General features: G+C 37.2%; 1 protein-coding gene across 1 annotated transcript; it reads left to right on the top strand.

Moving 5' to 3' along the window:
- Window positions 1-7,293: 7,293 nt before the first annotated feature.
- LOC306854857 (draxin-like) lies at window positions 7,294-21,181 on the top strand (the record flags this gene model as incomplete). The annotated part of the gene is made up of 6 exons (XM_079393114.1): window positions 7,294-7,762; window positions 13,189-13,424; window positions 18,707-18,827; window positions 19,125-19,217; window positions 20,106-20,195; window positions 21,069-21,181. The coding sequence occupies 6 exons, from the start codon at window positions 7,294-7,296 to the stop codon at window positions 21,179-21,181; spliced, it is 1,122 nt and encodes a 373-aa protein (XP_079249240.1).
- Between the last annotated feature and the right edge of the window lie 5,134 nt (window positions 21,182-26,315).

The raw sequence follows: 26,315 nt of genomic DNA, 5'->3' as shown, positions 1-26,315 counted from the left end.
TGAAATTGCTGAAACTGTTGTGTAGATGGGTTTATTTCCATCTTTTGAAGCAGTGTTTTATTTTGTCATTTTAGGAGGCTTAATCTTAATGTTTCAGCCAACCTTATCACAGATTATCAGAGCAAGATTGAAACGATGCAATTTGCAAAGCGAAGCGCTTGTTTATTCCCTCTGATTGATCTTAGTCACATATAATGTACTTATACAGACTGACACACCAGCAGTGCAATATCTGACTTCCATTTAAAAAGAAATTGTGACAAAGCAATACCCTTTACATGACATTGTACTTATGATATTTGTATAACATTGATATTATTGGTGCCTGTTTTTCTGTCTTACCACATTTAGCCCAAAGATTATGGTTGGTTTGATACTAAATCAATATCTCAATACAAGGCAAACTGTTAAATATGCATGATAATGGACACAATTACAAATCTAATGTTTTAAATGCTGTCATATAGCTAGGCATATTAAGTTCATCTTTAAATCAGGGTCATAGAATGAACAACTAATGACCTTAAATAACTCGGGAATATAACAAATATATATCAATGTATAATCAAATTATCAAGGTGTATCTCAGCATATTTTCCAGTTATATTCCAGAACTTAAAATATATTTTAATGAAAGAGAAAACAACAAAGAATACAATAAACAATTAGCTCAAATGCACTCAAATTAGACAGAATGCCAAACTCCAGCATTTGCTTTCATGTCCTTTCATTTTGCATGAAGTGCTGAACTGTGCTAAACAGAAGCTTATTGTTATCAACATGCAAACATGAAATCAAATACAAGTCAAGTCTCCCATGCTCTTTGCCTGAGCAGTGCTGTTTATTAGACAGCAAGGCAGAATATTGTAACAGAATATCTTTGATGCTTCTCAATAGTGCCACCCTTTCTTGATGGCTATGATTGTCTTCACGGTCTGGCAGATTTGGTGGGTGTGAATCTGCCGTGGGCAGCATCCCCTCATATTATTTGGAGTGCAGCTAATTGCATCTACACACCAAACATGACCCAATCCTAAACATCATAACTAAGGTAGACCTACATATGATTCCCGGAATAGAAAGTAATTAGCTGATATTGACTGAGAAAATGTTCTCTGTGTCCCGTATGTGGTCTGTACTCGCCTCATTCAGCATCTGAAAACTCACAGAACGGTATAACCCTCTTAGATCTTCCAGTTGAGAAAGTATGTATAGAGAAAAAGCTTCAACCTTTCATCCTGTTGAAAAGCTTTTTTTTGTTCTTCTGCTTTCTGGAGGTAGCAGGGGTGCAACAGATGGCTTATGAAGCCCCAGATCTCAGCAGGAGGAGATGTTGAAGACCTCACAGTGGAAGCTTTCCCTCCTCTTGAGATGTCAGTGAGTTCATTAGTGAGCTCCACATTCCTTTCAAACTTTTTCACTATATCATCCAAGTCGCTTGTGGAGGCTTTTATCAGTTATTCACACAGTAGTAGGATCTGAAGTTTCTGAACACCATGTTGTGCTCACACACACCCTCTGTGGTAACTCCACCGCCTCGCTGTTTTCTTTCTGGGATTTTTTTTCATTCTCTTTCTGGGTCTGGGTCTCGTTGTCTTTTGCTGAATTTCCAGCACCATGCTGGGCTCCATGTTGTGACCCTTTGCTGAATATCTTATATCATCTAAATTTGCCTGCTGTTATTCCACAAACAGCAGAAGCACTACCACATGAATCCACGGAGACCTCTGGCTATACTTCTATGTCTTGTATCTCATATGTATGTGTCTGACACTGAAGCATGTGTTTGTTTTTGGGATACTACAGAGGACTATCTGTTGGTTATTGGAATGTGCTTCCAGGATGTGTATTTGTTTATTTCTGTTGGATGGACTGGAAATAGCAAAGAAATGACTTTTTTAAAAATATATTCAAGTTATACTTTAGCTTAGTGATTTTTAACAAACTTTTTTTGTCAGCCGAACACTTGTGGAATTAAATATTTACTTGTGCTGGAGATTTTATGCTAATATTAATATAATATTAATAAGTTAATTACATATTCACTTGTTCAAGATTTTTTTTATGTCAGTCACATGACATGCAAGTAAAGAAATAAATGATTTCAAGTGTTTTATTTAAATTTTTATAATTTATTTTAACTTTTACATTTTATGATTTAAAGAATTATTAGCATTTCATCGACTCAAACATCACTATTATTATTAATCATCACTATTATTGCTCATACTTGGGGTGATATGAACATTAAACTACTAACTGTTAACATTTACGCTAATTTAACTACTAAGTAATAACTGCTAAACTTGACATATCTCATGTTTATTTAAAATATATAAAATATAATTTATTAAAAATTATATTAAAAATATTGTGACAATGCTTCAGGCGTTACAGGATGGTATATTGGCAATATTTACAACTTTTTAAGTTATATAGTTGTTTATTAAGTAACTTATTTTAATTTTAATAAACCAATTTACTTGAAATACCAAAACCAGCTTTGGTATTTATATGATAATTCATAGTTTTTACTTGCCACAAACATAAATTTGATGTATATTTGGTAACACTTTAGAACAGAGAAGACATACTCACTATTAACTAAGAGTTTTCACTAAACAAACTCCTAATTTGCTGCTTATTAATAGTTAATAAGTTAAGTTTAGGTGTGGGGTAAAGGATCTAAAATATGGTCATGCAGAATAAGGCATTAATATGTGCTTTATACGTACTACACAACCAATATGCTAGTAATATGCATGCTTAAAAGATACTTGTTAATAGCAAGAACTGGTCCTTAAAAAAAAGTGTTACCTTTTTTTCTTTTTCCTCTTTTCATTTTTTGACCAGCAATGTCCTAGCAACCATCCTGAACAACCACATAACAACATGATAATAAACACCCAGAACACCTAGCATGTTGCTGAATAAACCACTCAGAAGAACATCTTAGGATAGTAACACATTTGTAATCACAAAGAACACAATGGTACTCACATTTTCTGGGTCAAACATACAGCATTCTCCTGAAAAGGTTAAAAAAAAAAAAAAAAAAAAAAAGCAGCAGTGATTATTAGTACTGAGCTATTTCTTACTGTCACAGTAAAAATTTATGTTGCAGATTTATCAAAAAAATTATGTTTACTCTCTTGTTTTGATAAAGGCCAAAATCTAGAAATCACATTTTGATAAACAGCCATTGTAGAACAAATAGGCAACATTTTAGCCAATGGCTGTATTATTGATTTTGCATAGCCCAGCATCTTTATAAATCGTGCACTGGACACATTATGTTCCCCACCCCCCTCTTGTCATCTCACCTTAAGCCTGAGCCCTGGGCATATTGTCATGTCATGCCAGATGTTCTATGTTATCCATGGCTCCTATTTAAATAGTGTGTGGTCTTTGTGGGTGAGGTCCTACCAAGCCCAGCAGGGTGCATGGCTCCCAGACTTCATTTCATCCCATCATTCAGCTCCCTCAAAGCTCCACCTGTTAGTCACATGACAGTAGGCAGTTTTTGTATGGGATCAGCATGAACTCAGATCACCCAGAGCCTTCATTTATAAAGATTTTCAGGAATCTTAGAAGCGTCCAAACATTTTGGGTTATTTGTTTGTTTACACTGCTTTTTGGTATCTTTACTGTTGTTTATTGTGTGGTGGATGAGAGACTAATGAACTACTAACGAACACACTTGTCATACTAACAAAGTCTACGGGGGAGTGCCCATACTGAATAGAGACCAGCAATTGTGTGGAGACTAAAGCTCAGCGGTCGCTCTAAACTTTCTCCGGTTGTGAAAAGCACACAGTGCATACAACTGACTGATACAGCCCAAAGCAGTCAGTGTGTGTCCCAAATGAAGCGCCTGCAATCTTGATGCAAATTTCCTGTGGCAGGAGTTTTGCTACCCAGCCTCATATGCAATTTCTTTCGCTCGGTCTTTGTGGATGGGTTCTTAAATGGCCCGCAATGAAGTTCCCTAGCTAGCAACCCTACACAACGATCTCTGCAGGGTGTGAGGTGCATTTGTGTCCACATGAGCTCAATACCCCATCCCCATTGATTTATCATACGCTGTTGTCTTCACAGAGCGGAATGGCTGCCTGAGCGGGTTGCCAGGTTGATGAACTACCCCGCCCACATTAAAGAAAGTCTCAGAGAGACCTAAATACGTTAATGCTGACACCAACACAATGTAAGCACTCACCCCTAAGCCCATAAAAGCATGGCCAATAACTCAATACAAGCACTAATTGATACTAATGCTAATGGTAGCACAATGCTAAAACCTGTATGTACACTGCCTTATCTCTGGATTAGAGTATGTAGCAAAAATGTCATAAACCTTGCTTTGTGTGCAAGACATTTTTTAATCTGATTGCGAAAGTGAAAGATGGATAATATAAACCATGGCATATCAAACGCTCCTCATTACCGCCCAGTACCAAACCCTTCTCATTAAATTCTGCTTTATTTCATTGAACTTGATTCATTACCTAAATCACAGCACTGAGATACCAATTATAAGGCAATAATGGTGAGTGATGGAGCTGCAATTTAAGTTTTGCCATCTTAATGTGCTCTCCAGTTGCAAAGCAATGAAGAGTAATGTTCTCCTCTGATAATTTTACTTGCATCTTAAAGGCGGCAGTAAGAATTTTGGATGTACTGTACGGAATCAGGATGATCCTTTATTCATCCAGCCCAAATTAATTATAGGTGTACTTATTCATTTCCTATTGAATACATTTGGCAGATAAAGAAATAGTATTTTTGTGAAATACATGATGCATACTCACATATCCAGTCCAGTCATATCTAGAATGTTGAGATTAAGTAATCTGACGTCTGAGGTATTGTATACTATTAATACAAATAATAAAAATAATTTTACTTTCTTAGTGGAAAAGTAAAATGTTGCTGTAACATCAATTAAACAAGCTGTGACACAAAATATTTGGTCCATAAAACAGCTACGTAGCCTCAATCTGACATGATCGGAAGAGAGATTTTGGCAAAGCTCTGTGTTTCAGAAGACAGCCATGCACCAGAATGAAACATATGTAAAATGTTCCATTTGTGAAACGTAAACAATTTTCTGTGCTTTTTAGTAGGGCAGTCGTGGCCTAATGGATAGAGAGTTGGACTTGCAACCCGAAGGTCGTGGGTTCGAGTCTCAGGTCCGGCAGGGATTGTAGGTGGGGGAGTGAATAACCAACACTCTCTCCACCCTCATTGGCTGCCCACTGCTCCGGGTGTATGTTCACTACTGAGTGTACACTTGGATGGGTTAAATGCAGAGCACAAATTCTGAATATGGGTCACCATACTTGGCCACACACCACTTCCCTTCCCCCCTTCTGAATAAGAGCATCAGGTAGATATCTTCTCAATTTTACATCTGATGCATGAATATGATGCCTAAACAGTCTTACTACCTACAAGGAATCTTTTAGCGCAAAGTGATTTTCATTTGGAATAAAATGACAGTTGGGCAGTATATTTCTTGCTCTTTTTCTCACTTGCCGATAACATTCACAAGTATACATTTTATCAGTTCATGCATTCCCTGGGTATCAAACCCATGACACTGGCATTTCTTGCACCTTGATCTGCGCTTTGAGCATGGTTGTCACTAGTGGAAATGTGGTTTGGTCACACAAGCCTGAAACCTCATAAACTGGCTAAATTTTTATTTTCGGGTTTCAGTGCAATACCTCCTCTACAATATAAAGAAGGCATATAAATGCAACCCACAAGTCATTATTGCGGACATTCTTGTAAATACAATGACTTGAAGCCATCAAGAATAGCCTTGCTCCATCATTATAAACATGACAAAGAAATCAGAAATCTAAAGACATCTTATATGTAAAATTAGCATGTTTGTATCAGTAACACTGGTTACTGGATGGATGTCTGCCGTTTGAGGTAGCATGAGCAGCTCTCAGGGACAAAAGACAGAGTAAAGGGGCCAGATTTACTGAGGGGAGCATCTGAGGATGAGAGCAGACCTCGGATGATCAACGTAAGACCCATGTCACTGATTTGCATGGTGAGATGCATGGTGAGAACCTCCTCATAAGCTTAACTTTGATATACCACCTGAGGAAAGATTCTTCCTTTGGATCCTCTTATTCTTGGCCTATGGGAATCCAAACCTGATATTTAGTCTGGCAAGTTTTCTCAACACATTTAGGTTGCCTTTGAGCTCTTGTTTATTTCATGTCAAAGCAAAGCAAAGACATTATTTAAATATGAAAGTATTTTTCTGGGTGTAACGCGATGCTCTGGTTTGTGATGTAATGGTTTAAAATTCAAAAGTTTCCTTAAGTCCTCAAAATTTGTCAGATTTTTTCAGTGTTTATTAATTTAAGCTTTGCTAACTAATATAAGTTTTAATAAACATTATTATCTGGGCATATTGGCTATAACATCCAAACTTCTTGGATACATGGCCAAACAGTGAGATGCAAACTGGATGTTATAAATGTTTGTCTATCTGCCAGTTTATAAATTATGGTTAACCTATTAATTTATTCAATAATATATTAAAAATGTAATTCATACATACACCAAAAATTATTTTAACATGATGAGCATGTTTTTAATTTTTGAAATAATAGTAATGATTTTTTGGGGGGTTGGGGGACATTCTTAATATTTTAAATATTAATGAAATTTAAGTATTCATAATATTGCCAAATGAATGTGGTGCAACAAAGAAACGGTTCAAACAACAGAAAAAAAGGAAATGATATCAAAGAGGAACCCAGCAGACCCTCATGGCTGTGTACTAAGCTCTATAAGTATCAAATCATTTACAACCACACTGACCTTAGTTCTTGTTGTAAAATGTGGTCACACTTTAGTTTAGGGACCAATTCTCTCTATTAACTACTTGTATGCATATTACTAGCATATTGGCTGCTTAGTAGTAGTTATAAAGCATATATTCTGTATGGCCATATTCTACGTCCCTTAATCCTACCCTGTGTCTAAACCTAACAACTACCTTACTAACTATTCATAAGCAGTACTTAGGAGTTTATTGAGGCAAAAGTCATAGTTAATAGTTAGTTAATAGTGAGAAATGGACCTTAAAATAAAGTGTGACCTAAATGTCATGTGTTGTTGATGATATATAGGAATTATCATATATGGAAATTTTTTTTTATAAGCATTTCTCAAAATAATAATAAAGTTGTGTATACTTACAAAGTGCAAAAGTATAAAAGTCTGACCTGATCTTGCCCTAAACAACAGGTGGCGCTGTGTTTGAAGATGGCGGCTCCCGGCTTTTGTCGTCTCTTGGCTGTGCTCCTCATCACACTGTCCCATACCTCGTACAGCTCTGAGATCCCATCTGAAAATGCCAAAAAGAGTGTGACCCAGTCTTCCACCTCTGACTCCAAGCAAGACCAAGATATGGGACTTCTGGGTGGCAGCCAACGACGGAGACACTGGCCACGTAAAGACAAGGATAGTGTTGGGCTTCACTCGCAAAGGCCTCTGGATCGACTGGAGGATGACGAGACAAGTCTGGAGGGTCTGAGCCCTGTAAGGCTGGATATGGGGCCTGGGGACAGTATGAGGGTGGAGGTTCATGAAGAGGTGAGGGGGCCTGCTCATATGCGGCGGGGCAATCATCCACCGGAGGGAGAGCTCAATCGTAAAGGCAGGAGACATGGCCATGGGCATCAGGCTGATCACAGAAAGCAGGGAGGCAAAAGAGACAAAGGTCGAGCCAAAGGTAATTGAGATTTGCTGAATTTTTTACATTGCAATTTGCAATATGGTAAGCATTTTATTTAATGAAAAACCATCGCCCATATTTCTGTTTGCTTAAACATCTTTGCAAAAAGGACAAAGGAATCACACTGGTGCCATTGGCAATAGTTGTTTTTTAAGGGTTCAGACTTTACAAGAATCAACTAAGACCTCTTTTGGTTATCACAAAAATTGCTAATTACTAAAAATGGTTATTACTAATTATGTTATTAAAAATGGTTATGCTAATTACTATATATATATATATATATATATATATATATATATACACACACACACACACACACACACACACATTTTTGGCAATTATGTAAATATAAATAAACACAGTGTCATGCTTCACTCTGAAAAATCCACTGCATCAGACTAAATCGCATCCGTTCATTTATTAATCACACAAAGCCATAACGAAATTTAAGTTTTATACAGTACAGACCTATTTTTCAATCTCTGCATTTTTTCATACATTGAAAGCTTATAGTAGTCAATGACTGTCAAGTTAGTCAATGCTTGTGTACTACTTTTAAAGTCAGCTGAAGTTGTATGAGAAAATGGCCAAAAAGTTGTTATCCACAGGAATGACACACAACATGTAATTACACACTTAAGTGGTAATATAGCACCCAAAACTACTTTCATGATGCTTTTTGGAGCTTGCCAGCACCTTTTCACAATATTTTATAACTATTTAAAGAGCAGATATTCTTCTAAATGTCTCATTTGTGTTCCACAGAAGAAAGAAACTCTAGTTTGGAACAAAACTAGAAAGTAAATGAGGACAGAATTGTTTTTTGATTTTTGGGGTGAAGTGTATACATTTATATTTGCAGAGTGACATTTCTAAACTTTCCCTGCTTACTGGCAGGTAGATATAGAATATTTATCCCAAGTAATTTCACATTTATTCAGCTAAGCACACATCTAGCTTCAAACCACATTCAAAGAACAAGGACTATGTACAGTATGTAGGCCTGTTACATACACTGCTTAGTTCATTACTGTCTAATTTGCTGATTTGGTGCTCAGTTATTAATAATGGTTCTTATTATGGTTCTTAAATGTCAAAAAAAATCCTACAAAATGGCGCCGCTGATGGCAGCTATTGTGCGTTGCTCCTCCGTGTTTGTATTGTTTTTGTTTGTTTTTCCTGTTTTTTGTTTTTCAAATAAGATCAGCTTTACCAGGGATGATCTGCTGAACATTCGGCAGAACACACCACAAAATCTTCTACCGGTTTTTGATTTTTCGGACGTTTTGCTGGACATTGTAGTTGGCGGAGCCATAGCTCTGGTCAAACGCTACAGGAGGCGCAGACGGGGAAAGCGAGCCGGCGCGCTCGTGAAACTTCGTCAGCGCGGATTTAGAACGGCGTTGCCTAGCATCCATCTGGCAAATCTCCGCTCTCTACCCAACAAAACGGACGAACTCCTTCTGCTCTCCCGGACAAACAAGGACTTTTCTAACTCTGCTGCTCTATGTTTCACGGAAACCTGGTTGAATGGCGACATACCGGACAGCGCGATCCATCTGCCTAATTACCAGCTGATAAGAGCAGATCGGGACACAGAATCAACGGGGAAATCGCGCGGCGGCGGGACATGCTTTTACATCAATGAGAGGTGGTGTACAGATGTAACTTTGTTAAAGAAGATGTGCTGTTCAGATCTAGAAACGCTCTTCATTAACTGCAAGCCGTTCTATTCGCCGCGGGAGTTCTGCTCGTTCATTCTCGTGAGTGTTTACATTCCACCGCAAGCGCACGTGAGCACAGCTCTACAGAAACTCGCTGATCTGATCACAGAGAGTGAACAACAACACCCGGACTCTGTTTTAATAATTCTCGGGGACTTTAATAAAGCAAATCTCTCCCGTGAACTGCCAAAATACAGACAGCATGTTACATGTCCCACCAGAGACAGTAATATATTGGATCACTGTTACACAACAATAAAGGATGCATATCACTCGGTTCCACGAGCAGCTTTAGGACTCTCTGATCACTGTTTGGTTCATCTTATTCCATCCTACAGGCAGAAACTTAAGTCTGCGCAGCCTGTATTAAGATCTGTTAAAAGATGGACTAACGAAACAGAGCGGGATTTACAAGCCTGTTTCGACCTGACTGATTGGACTGTTTTTGAAGCTGCGGCAAATGACCTGGACGAGCTCACAGAGACTGTAACATCTTATATCAGTTTCTGTGAGGACATGTGCATTCCTACCAGGACTCATCTATTCTACAACAATGACAAACCATGGTTCACTGCCAAACTCAGACAGCTCCGTCAGGCCAAAGAAGATGCTCACAGAAAGGGGGATAAAGTCTTGTACAAACAGGCCAAATACACACTGGAAAAGGAGATCAGAGTGGCAAAGAGGAATTATTCTGACAAGCTCAGGAACAAATTCTCTTCCAGCGATCCGGCTTCAGTGTGGCTAGGATTAAAGGACATCACCAGCTACAAAACACCACCCCCCAGCACTCTGGAGAATCAACACCTGGCAGACGACTTAAACGAGTTCTTTTGTCGTTTTGAACGATCACCCCACACCCGCCCAGAGAACCCCTCCACACAACCATTCACACCTCCAGCAACCCCTCTCTCCCCCACACCTACAATTCAAATCAGCGAAGACGATGTGTGCCAGGTCTTCAGGAAAAACAAAAGAAGGAAAGCACCTGGTCCAGATGGTGTGTCACCAGCCTGCCTAAAAATCTGTGCTGAGCAGCTGGCCCCCATCTTCACACAGATCTTCAATAGATCACTGGAGCTGTGTGAAGTCCCCTCATGCTTCAAACGCTCCACCATCATCCCCGTCCCAAAGAAACACAAAATTACTGGACTTAATGATTACAGACCTGTGGCACTAACGTCTGTAGCCATGAAATCATTCGAAAGACTGGTTCTGGCTCATCTGAAGGACATCACTGGACCCTTACTGGACCCCCTGCAGTTTGCCTACAGAGCAAACAGGTCTGTGGATGATGCAGTCAACATGGGACTGCACTTCATCCTGCAGCATCTGGACAGACCAGGGACTTATGTGAGGATCCTGTTTGTGGACTTCAGCTCTGCTTTTAACACCATTATCCCGGAAACCCTTCAAAATAAACTAACTCAGCTCTCCGTCCCCACCTCCGTCTGCCAGTGGATCAACAGCTTCCTGACAGACAGACAGCAGTTAGTAAAGCTTGGCAAATTCACATCCAGCACTCGAACCATCAGCACTGGAGCTCCTCAGGGCTGCGTACTCTCCCCACTGCTCTTCTCCCTCTACACCAACGACTGCACATCTAAAGACCCCTCTGTCAAGCTCCTGAAGTTCGCAGACGACACCACACTGATCGGCCTCATCCAGGACGGTGACGAGTCTGCTTACAGACAGGAGGTTAAGGAGCTGGCTGTCTGGTGCAGTCTCAACAACCTGGAGCTTAACACACTCAAAACGGTGGAGATGATCGTGGACTTCAGGAGAAACCCCCCTGCTCTCCCCCCTCTCACCATCATGAACAGCACCGTGACTGCAGTGGAGTCATTCAGATTCCTGGGCACCACCATCTCTCAGGACCTGAAGTGGGATATTCACATTGACTCCATTGTCAGGAAGGCCCAGCAGAGGTTGTACTTTCTTCGCCAGCTGAGGAAGTTCAACCTGCCACAGGACTTACTGAAACAGTTCTACTCTGCCATCATTGAATCCATCCTCTGCACCTCAATAACTGTCTGGTTCAGCTCAGCTACCAAATCTGACCTCAGAAGACTACGGAGGGTAGTCCGGACTGCTGAGCGAATCATTGGTACAACCCTCCCCACTCTCCAAGAACTGTACTTATCCAGAGTGAGCAAAAAGGCTGGTAAAATCACTCTGGACCCCTCACATCCAGCACACAACCTCTTTGAACTTTTACCATCTGGTCGACGCTACAGAGCTCTGAGCACCAGAACGACCAGACACAGGAACAGTTTCTTCCCTCAGTCAATACATCTCATGAACACTCAATAAATAAACGTAAAACACACAACTAATACATTATCCATTCACCACACTCACTTATTTTATTTTCTCATTTCTAATTTGCACATACTTGACTTGTACATACATAGTCGCCTATATTATATATTATATATTGTGTATTTCTTATTTTTTTTGCTGCTTGTACATTGGTCATTGGCTATTTCCTGTTATTTTGTTTCATTACCTGTGTCCTGTCCTGTTACTGTCCTTCTGTTGCACTGTGGAGCTTCTGTCACTACAACAAATTCCTTGTATGTGTAAACATACTTGGCCAATAAAGCTCATTCTGATTCTGATTCTGATTCTGAAAAACAGCATGATTTTTTTTATTAATAGAAAGTAAAAAAAAACTGCATTTTCTTGAAATAAATATCTAACTGTGAAACATAATACATGTTTGAATGGTAGTGTATCAGCTTTCTGTTTCAACGTTGATAATAATCAGAAACGTTTCTTGAGCGGCAAATCAGCATATTATAATGATTTCTGAAGGGTCATGTGACATTGAAGACTAGAGTGATGATGCTGAAAATTCAGCTTCAGGTAACACTTTATTTTAAGGTGTCCACAATACAGAGTAATTACCTAGTTAAGTACTTAGTAGTAGCAGTTGTACTTACATGAAACAAAATATACTTACCATTTAACTAAGTTAGGGAACAGCCTGTACTTACAAGTTTGTAATTATGTAGATGTAATAGGCAGCTACCGTTACACATATGTAACTGACCGAGTCTGTTACACAGCTACTTATGTAAGCAAAAGATTGTTACATATGTGTTGCAGACTTTATACTATGTAATTATAAAAGTAAGTACAAAGACATAAGCTACTTAAAAATAAAGTGTATCAAGATTGTACTTAAGTGTACTTCATGTGTACACTTAAGTACACTCGGTCTGTTACATTTGTGTAACAGTAGCTGCCTATTACTTCTACATAATTACAAACTGTAGTTACAGGCTGTTCCATAACTTAGTTACATGGTAAGTACATTTTATTTCATGTAAGTACAACGGCTACTACTAAGTACTTAACTAGGTAATTACTCTGTATTATGGCGCCTTAAAATAAAGTGTTACCATAATGGTTAACAGTTTTACTGTTTTGATCAAATGAATGCAGCCTTAATTGGCAAGCATAAGAGACTTAATCATAATATTCTAAACTTTTGATCAGTATAGTACATTGTGTAAAATTAAATATATTTAACGATAAAGCCCTGAGATGTTCAATAGGCATATGGAGTAGAATAACAATGGGTTCGTTTCTGTGTCTATAAGTAGCCATATGAGATGTTTGCCAGGTCTAAACTACGAATGATAATTTTTATTAAAGACCGACCATAGTTTCTCTCTCTTTTTCTCCTAGGGGATCTCTATGACCCTGAACCAGAATTAGGCTCCTTGTTGAAGGATATGAATGGATTTGGGGATGGTTTTTATACCTCCCCGCCCAATCACGACAATGCCCCACTCACTGAAGCTCCCTCCTCTCTCTTTCCCATTTTGGTAACCACGGCAATCAACGAGCATCCCCCAACACTGTCCCCAGCCTCCACCAAACCCCAGGTACCCTGGCAAGCAGAAGCGTCTTTGAATATGAAGGTCTGTTGTGTTGTTCAGAGTGTTTAATTTCTAAGATGCTGTTATTCGTATACACAGAGGACTGTCTACAAAAGCATTTTTGCATTGTTTTGCCTGGATTCCTTTTTTTTTTTTTTTGTTAAACATTTTACCAGCATCCTGATTTTATTGTTAGAAATACTTAGTCTGTAGCATTACTCTTGGGACATTTTGCTGCTTTCAGACTACGTTAAACTGCCTTGAGTCTTTTTCCACTCTGTCATTTTGTTGTTAGATCCCAGAATGAACATCTTCATTTGAACCGCACACTGTGGCAGATATAGATACTGAAATGCTGTTTGGAGCCAGTAGTGGAGGTACTTGTCATCCTTGTGGTGTGCAGCGCTTCATCACACAGATTTATTTACCTGTGCTTCTGGGCCGTGCTTATTACCGCCCGGGGCTGGATCATACACGAGTAAAATTACCCAGCTCGCTTTGCACTAGGGAGGAGGTGGAGGAGGGGAGCTGTCACCAGAGCGAGTGAGGGGTGAGATGTCGCTCGCCCATCCTCCTGCTCCTCTTTTTCACAGCCATCTGTTCTGCTCTATTCTCCTCCCTGGATATCTTTTTACCACTCCTCGTATATATTCAGATTCTCTTGAGATTCACTTGGCCTGGATACTGATATTAATAAAAACTACATTTGCATTTCCTTAAGGAAATGCAAACACTTACAAGGCAGCAAAAGAATAGTGTTTTAAAAAATAATCCAGAAAGGAAAATAAGCTGCCAGAAAGAGACACAGAGATAAACATAAGATGATACTGGTGAAAATTATTAAGTCAATAGGTGATTTCCAAATTTCAATCTTAAATAGATTAAATCTTGAGGAATCATTTATTTGATTTGATTTGATTTTAGTTATTTTTTTGTTTAGAATACCACAACAGTAATGGTCTTTTTATTTAAATTAAATAAATAAATTGATTTTTGGTAAATAAATAAAAAGAAAGAAGAACAGTGAAAGAACAAGAAAAATATATTTTTTTGTAAAGTAATCAAGTTGAACTGTTTTAAAATAATAATTTCAAAACATTCACCCATGCAATCTGCTTTGTGTGCGTAATGTGTTGAAAATAGTGAAATGCGTCTTGTCTTCTCACATTCAGTTGTGAATTATATGAATCAAATAAATGCTTATATTTAATCAAATAAATGCTTATATTATCAATTCACAACTGCAAAATTTGACCAAAAAGTGAAGCAGTTGCATTGCCATTGGTTGTAGACAGTTTGGCCATATGTGATGAATGAATGAATGAATGAATGATGCATTTATATAGATCTTTATTGTGTATTGCTGTACACCCAAAGCGCTTTACAATCATGTGGGGGTCTCTCCTCAACCACCACCAAGTGTGCAGCATCCACTTGGATGATGCGACGGCAGCCACAGGACAACGGTGCCAGTGCACTCACCACACACCAGCTACAGGTGGAGAGGAGAGAAAGTCATAAAACCAATCAAGTATATGGGGATTATTAGGATGCCGTGATAGACAAGGGCAGATAGAGGGAATTTGGCCAGGACACCGGGGTTACACCCCTACTCTTTACGAGAAGTGCCATGGGATTTATAATGACCACAGAGAGTCAGGACCTTGGTTTAACGTCTAATCCGAAAGACGGTGCTTTTTGACAGTATAGTGCCCCCATCACTATACCGGGGCGTTAGGACCCACACATACTACAGGGTGAGCACCCCCTGCTGGCCTCACTAACACCTCTTCCAACAGCAACCTAGTTTTCACCAGAGGTCTCTCATCCAGGTACTGGCCAAGCTCAACCCTGCTTAGCTTCAGTGTGCTTGGTCTTGGGCCAAAAGAAATCATGTGAATACACCAAAATAACCACACCAGAAGGTCTTCTTGAATGTAGTTCACTTTAAAATTTTGGTGTGGTTTGGAAAATGGTCTGAGGGTGCACATTGTTTTAATGTTTATTTTCGTAAAGCCACATATTGGCCTTATATTTGTTTTTAACATTAAGGTTAACCTTGCTTACAAAATGCTGGTAAAATTGGGCATTCACCAGCAAATAAGGTTGGTGTGCAAAACAGTTTTTTTTTTTTTTTTTTTTTTTACAGATTCCAACTTTACAAGTCAATTTTTTTGAAGTGGTTCAGGCTTAATTAATTGCAGAAAATTATGTAGAAGAAATGCTAAAGAATTCCAAAACATTATTGCATTTCTAACACTACAATGTCTAATGGTATACATCTGCATGGCGCAGTGGATAAGACACATGCCTTTGGTGTGAGAGACCCGGGTTCGAATCCACTGTGAGACACCAATGTGTCCCTGAGCAAGACACTTAACCCCCTAGTTGCTCCAGAGGCGTGCGACCTCTGACATATATAGCAATTGTAAGTCGCTTTGGATAAAAGCGTCAGCTAAATGAATAAATGTAAATGACATAAATTATCCAGTTCTCAAATGTGATGCAAAAGCAATTATTTTGAATAGCACACAGTTTTTTGTCCTTGTATTGCTGATGGAATGAGCAGCAGAAGTCAGTTATTACTCTGGTTAGATTCTCTCTGTCCTTCTCCTCTCCAGTCATTCAACTCCCAGAAGAGCACCGTTCTCAATGCTGTTCGCTAGCACTGCGTCAGTGCCGCTGCTAGTCCAGCCGCTGGCAAAGACACAGACTCTACAGGAGCTCACACACATATCAGCATATGATGCCAGAAGCTTTAGAGTGCAGACTTCAGTGTATACACATCTAGGAGCCAGATTTACTAACAGCTTGCACCAGCGAAAACCCTCTTTTGGTGGTTAAAAAAAACTACTGTCAGGATTTGCTAAAGACACGCAGTGAAAAATTATTAATGAAAAGTCATTTTTGTGGCTGATTTTTGAAAAATACTGTAGGTGTGAGGAGAGTATTGAAATTAATTATATATTGTGTTTACAAAAATTTGTGGTAGTCAGTTTATTGTTTTTTGGATCATGCTGTTCATTATGGAAATAAATTCACTGCATCTGTGTTTAATTTGCACAATGTCAGTAGATTCCTACTTGCAGAACTTTCCATTAGTGCTCATATGGGATATGCCTTGTTTAGTAAATCTAGCTCTTTTAGAACACAAAAGCATAGATTTTGAATGTTCATACGGCTCTATTTAGGGTTTCAATGGACATGGAAAATCCAAGGGAATTCTAGGATTGGGATTTGGAGTCATGGATATTGTATGTGAAGCCTGTCAATCCAGGTCTACTTTTATTACTTTCACATCGATTTTGTAGTCTTTCTTTCTTTCTTTCTTGCTTGATTGCTTTCTTTCTTTCTGTATTTATTTCTTGCTTGCTTGCATTTATTTGTTTAGTGCTTTTCACAGTACATAAAATTTCAAAGCAGCTTTGCGGAAGATGCATGTTTCAGTGTTACAGTGTCTATGGGATCTAATAAAAATGGAGAGCATTTCCTTAAATTTCTTACTGCTTTAATCTCTCCAACCCTTGTATTATGCTGAAGTTCTAAAATTATGTAAAAATTGACCCTAGGTGGATTTAACACAATTCACCAAAATTCGCTTTAAATTTTAAAAACTATAAAAAATTATAATAAAAAAGAAAAAAACAAGGTTTGGTTAGACAAAATGATGCTATTCTTCAGAGGATTAATTCAGCTTGTGATTGTCATGGTTATGACATATGGATAATATTTGTCAGTCTTATAGTCATCTGAGGTCTTCACATGTAAGGCTGGACTCAAATTGGAGTTGGTGCAACATCAGGAAGGGCATCTTAAGATAGAAACCAGAAAGAAAAAACATTAGCATAACTGCTGTACATGTTATTTTAGACAAAGATGATGTGCATTTGTTACAATTTCATTAGATATAACTGGAATTCTGTATTATGTGTTATGTGAATGCTTGACTAAAGAGATGTCTTTAATCTACACTGAAACTTAGAGACTTTGTCTGAGTGCCAACCATTATCAGGAAGGCTGTTCCAGAGTTTAGAAGCCAAATGTGAAAAAGCTTCTATAGTGGACTTTGATTTCCTAGAGTTTTGTGACATTAAGGAACATGATGGATTGTAATGAGATTTGATAAATACAAAGGAGCTCGACTATTTAGGGCTTCATCAGTTGCATTATTTTAAAACTAAAGCTGAATTTGAGAGGTAGCCAGTCTAGAGACGATAAAATTGGTGTGATAAGATAATATTTTCTTGACCTGGCAAGAACACTGAGCTGCATTTTGAATCAGCTTGTTTACGCATGCAGGGCAGGCAGTTTGCAATGCACTACAATAATCTAGTCTTGAAGTCATTAATGCATGGAGTAGCTTTTCTGCATCAGAAACAGATAATGTTCTGTAACTTGACAATGTTTCAAAGGTGGAAGAAGGCTGTTTTGGTAACATGGAAAATATGATTTTCAAAAAGCAATTTGCTCTCCAATATAACACCTAGATCTTTGATTATAAAGCGTGGAGTAGCATTTTGGTCTGATGACTAATAAAATGACTGGTCATCGAGCCTTTCATGTCTTTAATACACTTGTATTTAAAACTTATTTAAAAAAAATTGGACATCAAGAACCCTTTTAATTGGAATAATGGTGTGGGGCCAGACAGTTAATTGTTAATTAATATCAACATGGAGCCTATTTATGGTTTTAAATGTTAATATGCAATATTTATCAGTGTACATTTTTAAAAAAAATCTTATAAAAATATAATATCTTTCTCCACCTCTAAAGCTTCCAAAGCTGTGCATAAGGTGAAAAACAATATGGTTGTATGCAACAGGGACAAGCACAGGCTACATTCCACTAAATGCAATGCCAGACAAAGTCAGTCTCAACAGAGGAACAATCTCAAGATCATCCCATCTGGGATTTGAATTTATAAACTTTAGTTATAAGCCCAGAGCTTTATCGATTGTGATGGCATAACTGCATATTGCTTTTTGAAACATGAAGAAAATGCTTTTCGTACTAAATACAAAAAGCCTTTTGTCCAGAAGGTGGCGCTGTCATTAAACTGAGATTGTGTGTGAGCCAGGACATTGCACATTATGTCACTTCACAGAAGTTAGCAACCTGGATACTATTTAGAATTTCTTAGCTATATTTTAGTGTTGTTAGTACAGCTATCCTGTAATATAAATCAATGCAAAGTTGTTATATCACAGGTTTTGAATTTACATTTAGTCATTTGGCAGACGCTTTTATTAGCACCTTGCTTAAAAGTGACGTCAAGTGGATCACCCAGAATAAACCTTATATTTTAAACCTGTCTCATTCAGAAGTCTGGTCGAGGGAAGGCTCAAGGGGAGGTGATGCCGACTCTGGACATGGCCCTCTTTGACTGGACTGATTATGAGGATATGAAGCCTGTAGACACTTGGCCATCCAACAAAAGAAAAGGTATGAATGGACATTCTCAAGTCTAATCAATAACAGTGATTTTACAATCTGTCAGATTTGTTTCCTGCAACAGTTTTTTATTTTTATTTTTTTATTTTCAGATATTCAAGGCAAAAATCTTTGGAGTGTTTAGACCAAGATATATTGAAAGATCTGGATAAATATTTGATTTATTAGATCGGATGTAGTTCTCCCAGATCTTTAAACCTCTAAGCGTAAATAATTTGCAAACTCACAGCTGATTTCTGAATAAAAGATTTCATAGGAGGCCTGTGTCTGTCTATTTCCCCAATAAAGATAAACGTCGTGGCAAAAACAAAAGTAATGGGAACGCAACGCTTGATGCTGATGTCATTGACCCATGTGACCATCATCTCGACTGCCTCCCTGGTCAGTGCACCGCTATGATTTCACATTATAATTATCAAAGGAATAGTTCACCCAAGCATTACAAATCTGTCATTATTTACTTTTCATCATGTTGTACCAATCCTGTATGATTTTCTTTTTTACATGGAACACTGAAAGTACATTTTTTAAAAAAAAGTCTTCTGGGCACATGTATGAGCGAATGAAATTTACACTTTGAGTCTGATTTTTTCAATCAGAATAGTTCCTTCACAAATCTGAATGGGGTTCAGTGACATAACTCACTGCCTAACTAGTTTAATGTGTCGTTGAATAACTTACCCAGCTACTCAAACCGTGGTAACATTGTCCGAACCACATTGGTTTAGTCAGGAACATGTCTGGGTCATTTCACCAATAAATCAAAAGAAAAAAAAAACAGAAAGAGAAAAACAAAAAGAAATTGTATTTTGCTTTGTTCTTTTGTACTATTAGGAGTTTTTACAGTACATCAAGGCACTAAAACGCTCTCTTCTAAAACCTCTTCCATATATATATTTTATCCTAACCTGCTGTGACAAACAATAAACATTTCCAAGTTTGTATTATGACGGAATATGAAATATATAAAATCTCCTGCATATTAGCTTGCTATTTTTGCTCAAGAGCATTAAATTAACATGCCCAAAATACACTTTCTGTGTTTCACAGTAGAAAAAGTCATAGGCCTATTGGGTTAGAATTATATGAGGATGAGTATATGATGACAGAATTGACTTTTTTTTCACTTAACTGTTTATTTAATAGTGATAGTGATAGTGATAGTGAAGTGACATTCAGCAATAAATGTCTTAATATGATATGTATTAGCAAGAAATACTATAAAATACTTGCCAGTGTTTATATTTGTTGATCTTTTGCTATGACCAGGTTCCTGTTGTGACCTGAGAGAACATGAGTGCAAACCTCACAATCGCGGGCTAAACAACAAGTGTTATGATGACTGCATGTGTGAGGAGGGTGGGTATGACTTTTTTGGTTTCTTTAGAAGGTATCATAATGTAGAAAGGAATCTTATAGAACCTGTCAAGGAACATGTCTGGGTCATATAGTATTTCACTAATAAATACAGGTGCATCTCAATAAATTAGAATTTCGTGGAAAAGTTCATTTATTTCAGTAATTCAACTCAAATTGTGAAACTCGTGTATTAAATAAATTCAGTGCACACAGACTGAAGTAGTTTAAGTCTTTGGTTCTTTTAATTGTGATGATTTAGGCTCACATTTAACAAAAACCCACCAATTCACTATCTCAACAAATACACAAATTACTTAGTTAGACAGTGTTCTAAGTTATTACATGTGGGGGTTTTAGGTCCGATAATTAACACCTCTGTTTTTTCAGAATTTAGCAGTAAAAAATTACTCGTCATCCAGTTTTTTATATTGACTATGCATTCCGTTAGTTTCGATGAAATATAGAGCTGAGGATCATCAGCATAACAGTGAAAGCTAATGCCGTGTTTCCTGATGATATTTATAGGGTAGCATGTAAAGCGTGAAAGTAGTACTGACCCTAGTACTGAGCCTTGAGGTACTCCATACTGCACTTGTGATCGATATTATACCTCTTCATTCACTGCTACAAATTAATGGCGGTCAGATAAGTACTATTTGAACCATGCTAATGCACTTCCACTAATGCCAACAAAGTTTTCTAGTCTATGCATAAATATATCAAAACGTAATGTTTGATTAGTAATATGCATTGCTAAGGACTTCATTTGGACAACTTTTAAGGCTATTTTAAGCCTTTATTTTCCAGATTTTCAGATAATAAATGTAATACGAAAGATAATAAATTAATAAATGTAAATGTAAAATTCTTTAGGTCTGCGTTGTTATGCCAAGTTCCACCGCAAGAGGAGAGTGACCCGAAGACGGGGCCGCTGTGTGGAGCCAGAATCAGCCAACAGCAACCAAGGAGCCTTCATCACCATCTGACATATAGAGAGATACCCTGTGACTAATGATGGACTGAGCTTTGAAGAATGTGGGTCAACGTTAAACGTCCTCAGCCCATAGTATAAATGTACATACACTGTTCATCTGCCTGTCAGGGTTGTGCACCATTCAGACTTAAATTTAGAATGGCTTTTTAATTCTTGAATTTGAATAGAGGTAGCAATCAGATTACAGAATTGTAATTTGAAGCAGAAAGTAGAATTTTATTTTTCAGTTTGAATTAACCATGAATGTTGTCACATGTACAACATATGGGATATTTCTAGAAACACTAGATGATATCAATAACATTTTGAAATGCCACCTATTAAAATCAAATTACTTTTTTGGACCATGGAATTAATCAAAGCCAACTAATGGACCACTGAATTTTTTTCTAATATACTTTTATTATTAGTACACTTGTGTGGATAAGCTCGATATATTATGTGATTGATAGATTAAAATTTGGTCAGTGTTTTATAAAAAAATTTGAAAACAATTTGGTGATTTTTTTTTTTTTTTTGTGATGCAGGGTGGCATAATTAAAATCTAAAAAACTGCTTCTACCTACAATTTTGCAAAACTCTAAAAGCATACCTTTTACAAACAATTCATCACAACTTCCATTTGAAATGAACACTAGAGGCAGTAAAATGGCAGCCACTTTTATTTATTTTCAAAATGATTATGGGGACAGATTATCTATTAATAAACAAATATTTTTGTGTGGTTCCTTGCATAATATTATAGCATAACCTCATAACCATAAAAATGCTTTTACCACAGCACATGATTTGTAAATAAATACATTTTGACATTGGCATCACATAACCAGCTCCATATGTATGGCTTTTCTAAAGTAGTAAACTTGCTCAGTATCTCACCCGGTACAGCACTGCACTTTACGATGCAGAACGCTCAGCTATGAGTTCCATGACACACAAGATAAAACACAACCTTGGTTGGAAGTTAAACAATGCATTTACTTTATAGAAATATGTCTGTTCAAAGAAAAATTATTTGTGCATATCAGGGATTAAATAGGCAGAATTACAATAATAGTGATTAAATTGACAATGCAGTTATTTATGCTGTGTCATAAAACTTAAATTTCTAGTTTGAATTACAATTCAGTCAATTGCTCTTTCGGTTATTCAAATACCAATTCAACATTCTGACTGTGGCCAACTGAATTTTGCAATTCACACTTACGAGGAACTTAATTCCAAGGAAGCCGAATCTTAAAGTATGAATTTTGCTCAACCCTGCTGTTTGTCAAAAGTTACTTTTAAGTTCGAACATAATCATTTGTGTCTGAATGGAAGGCTTTTTCTACTGATTATTGTTATACTACTGTCAATAACTACTGCTACTCCTGTATTAATGGATATTGATTTGTTTGGTTTATTTGTAATATATGCTTTATTTATTCAAGTACCAAACAGCTTCTTTTATTGAGAGATGTTATCATTGACAGGGAATGTGCTCCTCTTTAACGACGATGGTTGAATGAGTGATTGTTACTTGTATGGGTTAGAGGGATAGCGATGGACAGAGGAGACTGAGGGAGAGATGGATGACTTGTCAGTTTAAATCACTGAGCTTGTTTATGGTCTGACACACCTCTGTGTTCCATCAACGTCTTGTTTTAACTGTTTATTAGACTTTTATGTTAGTGGGGCTGTAGATATGCTTTAGTCTTTGTAAAGTTTTTTTTCTGTCACCTTTTTTTTTTCAACTTGAAATTTCTCAAGCTCCTTAAATTGTCAATTATTTTTAACTGATACACCAGAAATAAACTTAACTAAGGACACTAGGATCCTAACAGTTTTTTTTTCTCCATCACAGATGCTCTTGAGACGATAACATACTGTGATATATTGTACATATTATTGCACATATTTAGGTCACAAAAAATATGAAGTTTCCCTACACCCTTTCAAAACTGTTCGATTAGTAAAGACAAAAGTTATGTTCTAAATGCATGGGATACACTGATGGCTTTCTACTGACTAGCTAATATGTGCAGTATACAAGAAAGCAAATTGTGCTTAGTATTGTATCCCACAATGCAACAATGATTAAACTGAAAATAATATAGGTTATTTTTTTTCTAATGCTTTTTCTTGACTCATTGGCTTTTTTATGATTGCATACTACCTTCTTACTCTTACATTTATATTCATTGCTGTTAGATGTGATATTTTCCCCAAACCAACAAAACCTGCAATCCACAGCCGATTCTAACTGTTTTATTGTTCATGTCATTCACCGTCAAGTCAAGTCCCCTTTATTTACATAGCGCCTTTAACAATACAGATTGTGTCAAAGCAGCTTTACAGTATCAAAGTATTACATAGGAAAATAGTGTGTCAATAATGCAGAAGGACAATAGTAAACATTCAATTTTCATTGAATTCAGTGATGTTATCATACAGCTCGGTTCAGTTTAAATAGTATCTGTGCAATCAAGTTGACAATATTGCTGGAAATTACAGTAAGTGTTAAAGAACACTGAAACAAATCTGAACAGGTGACTGCTCAATTGAGTTGAAATAAAATTAGCTGTGGGATGACGGTGTGTGTTATTAACTGGTTAGGGAAAAAATTAATAAAAAACATCACACTCTTAGGTCGGCCATACTGTCGTCATTTTAAATTTTGTTGTAAAATGCTGTGTTTTATCAACGCATTGACGTATTGTGACATATTGTGTGACTCATTGGTGTGCAAATTTATGTGAGATTATCCTCAGACCATGCTGGCCATATCAAGTTGAAACATCAAACCATTCTCATATAATGCATCAGTGAATTATAATGAATATAAATTATAATGTGATGAAACAATATCATCTAAAGAAGCAGGAGAAGATACAGAAGATTCATATTACTTTTGATTAGGTTTTTTTTTTTTATTGTGCTGCAAAATTCAGAATGGTTTGCAAAATTATTAGTTCGAACTGAATCGCATGATTTATCTGAACTACAGGAATATTGATATTAATTAAAAAATGCATTATCTGTATGTCTTAAAGAAAATTTTGTTAGCACAATGACACAAAATGTTGAACGCTGGTCGTAGAGCCTGGGCTTCCTCAGACAGCTTTATAATGCACGGATGTGTCCTCTAAACTGACTAATAGTCTGTGGCATCGTCTCTGTCCAGGGACTGGAGAGCTCTCTGCAGAGCAGGTGACCTTGCTTTCACTGTCTTTGTGTCCTTCTGCCTTCCTTGCTGTTTATTTATCTTCCCATTCCCTTTGTGTATTCTGAGTCACAGTTCCTTCCTGAGTATCGCTGTTTCTTGTTTTTCACCTTCAATATATTACCTGATATCGATATTTACATGGGAGAACCCAAATCAATTTTTGCCACATTAGTGCTATTTAATGGACCAGGCTAGTGCCACACAAGGCTTTTGAATGCCAGGGGCCCTTTAAAGCCACAGGCTGAAGGGCTCCAGACTGCAAAAGGAAACTCAACACTGGGGTCCTAGGTGCATACAGTCCGAGCTGACCATTGAAGCCTCCAGGCCATTCATGTACACAGTTTGTGATAATCACTGGGCCCACTGCAACTTTTAAATGAGGGTCCCTCAGAGAGTACAGTGTGAGCTGAACAACAGGGCCCCCAGGTGACTCCACACCAGACACTTAACACCAGAACTGCATGTGGGTCAATGATAAATGTCTTCCAGAAAGAAAAAATCTTATTAAAATCTAGTTTAAATTGGCTTTGAAATGTATATTTGTATTGAAATTAAAAGAAAATTGAAAATTAGAAAATATTTGTTGATTTCACCTGTTTTTTAAAGAAAAGTTTGCATATTACTTTAAATATTAAATGTTGTTCAACCATGAATGTAAAACTATTTAAAAATGTTTGAATGTTTAATATTTTTACATATTTTCCTTCTCAATATATCAATTAAATTCTTTCTTGCATCTTTCTTGATATACTGCATATGTATATATCTATATATATATATATATATATATATATATACAATCACAGCCAAAAATATCGGCACCCTTGGTAAATATGATCAAAGAAGGCTGTGAAAATGAATCTGCATTTTTAATCCTTTTGATCTTTTGTCATTTATAAGATCAAAAGGGAATTGTATATAAATAATTACGATTAATTATGATTAATTTACAATTATTTATATCGGCTGACAGTAATAACTGTCGCAGAATTAAATTGCCATCAACTGATCTGTCCGTCCAGCGAACATTCAGTGTAAATTCGTATCAACTCTAAGTAAAGGTATTTCCTTGGCCACAGAAAATACTTTCTTATTAATGCATTAGAGCATTGTAGCAAGGGTCAAAATCGTAAAGGGACATTAATTTGCAAGGCAGAAACAGAAACTGTAATTTGTGCACACAACTTTTATTAACTAAACACTAACGCAAACTAGTCTAACAAACAAACATACATACGTACAATCACTCATACATGGGGAAAGGCTAAATGATAGTTGATGGATGAAACCATCAGGAAAACCAGAGAATGCAGTTATGGAGAAAGTCATTTAACCACCTGAGTAAAACCATCAGTGCCATTTATAATGGGGTCTATAACTTATACTAAACCTCTATTTTGTTTAGTTAAATGTTATACTTGCACTGCCTTGTCCGGAATGCAGTCTCAGATGACAATCTTAATGGTTTCAAAGTTTTGGACTCCCGATCACATTCTTCCGGGTTGAAGAGTGATGAATTCCAAAAATGTTCTCAGGTAGAAATGTTCTTCCAAGTTTTGAATGGAAAAGAGCTAAGAAAGAGATCATGCTGAGGTCCAAGGAGCTTGGTTTAATGGAAAGACAAGGCCGCAAAGGCCTGGCACAAAAACGTAGAGGGTCAGAAAAAGTTCTAGCTCACATCCTCTTAGGATCTAACAAAACCGCAGACTGCCGGGCATCTCTGAAGTGGGAGCTTTATCTGCTATAGAGGTCACACCTCTGGGGTGTCAAATACCCAATGGAGTCCTGGATTTTTGGAGGAAAATTTGTATGACCCTTTGTCTCTGAACATGGTAATTTGCATAGGTAATTTGCCTGGGTTAATGCACAAACTTCTAAAGATTCTTAGGACACTAATATGTTGCATAGGTATCGACATGTA

The sequence above is a fragment of the Barbus barbus genome (assembly GCF_936440315.1).
Source record: "Barbus barbus genome assembly, chromosome: 35".
Lineage (NCBI taxonomy): Eukaryota > Metazoa > Chordata > Actinopteri > Cypriniformes > Cyprinidae > Barbus > Barbus barbus.
This window is presented reverse-complemented; position numbering and strand designations above follow the sequence as displayed.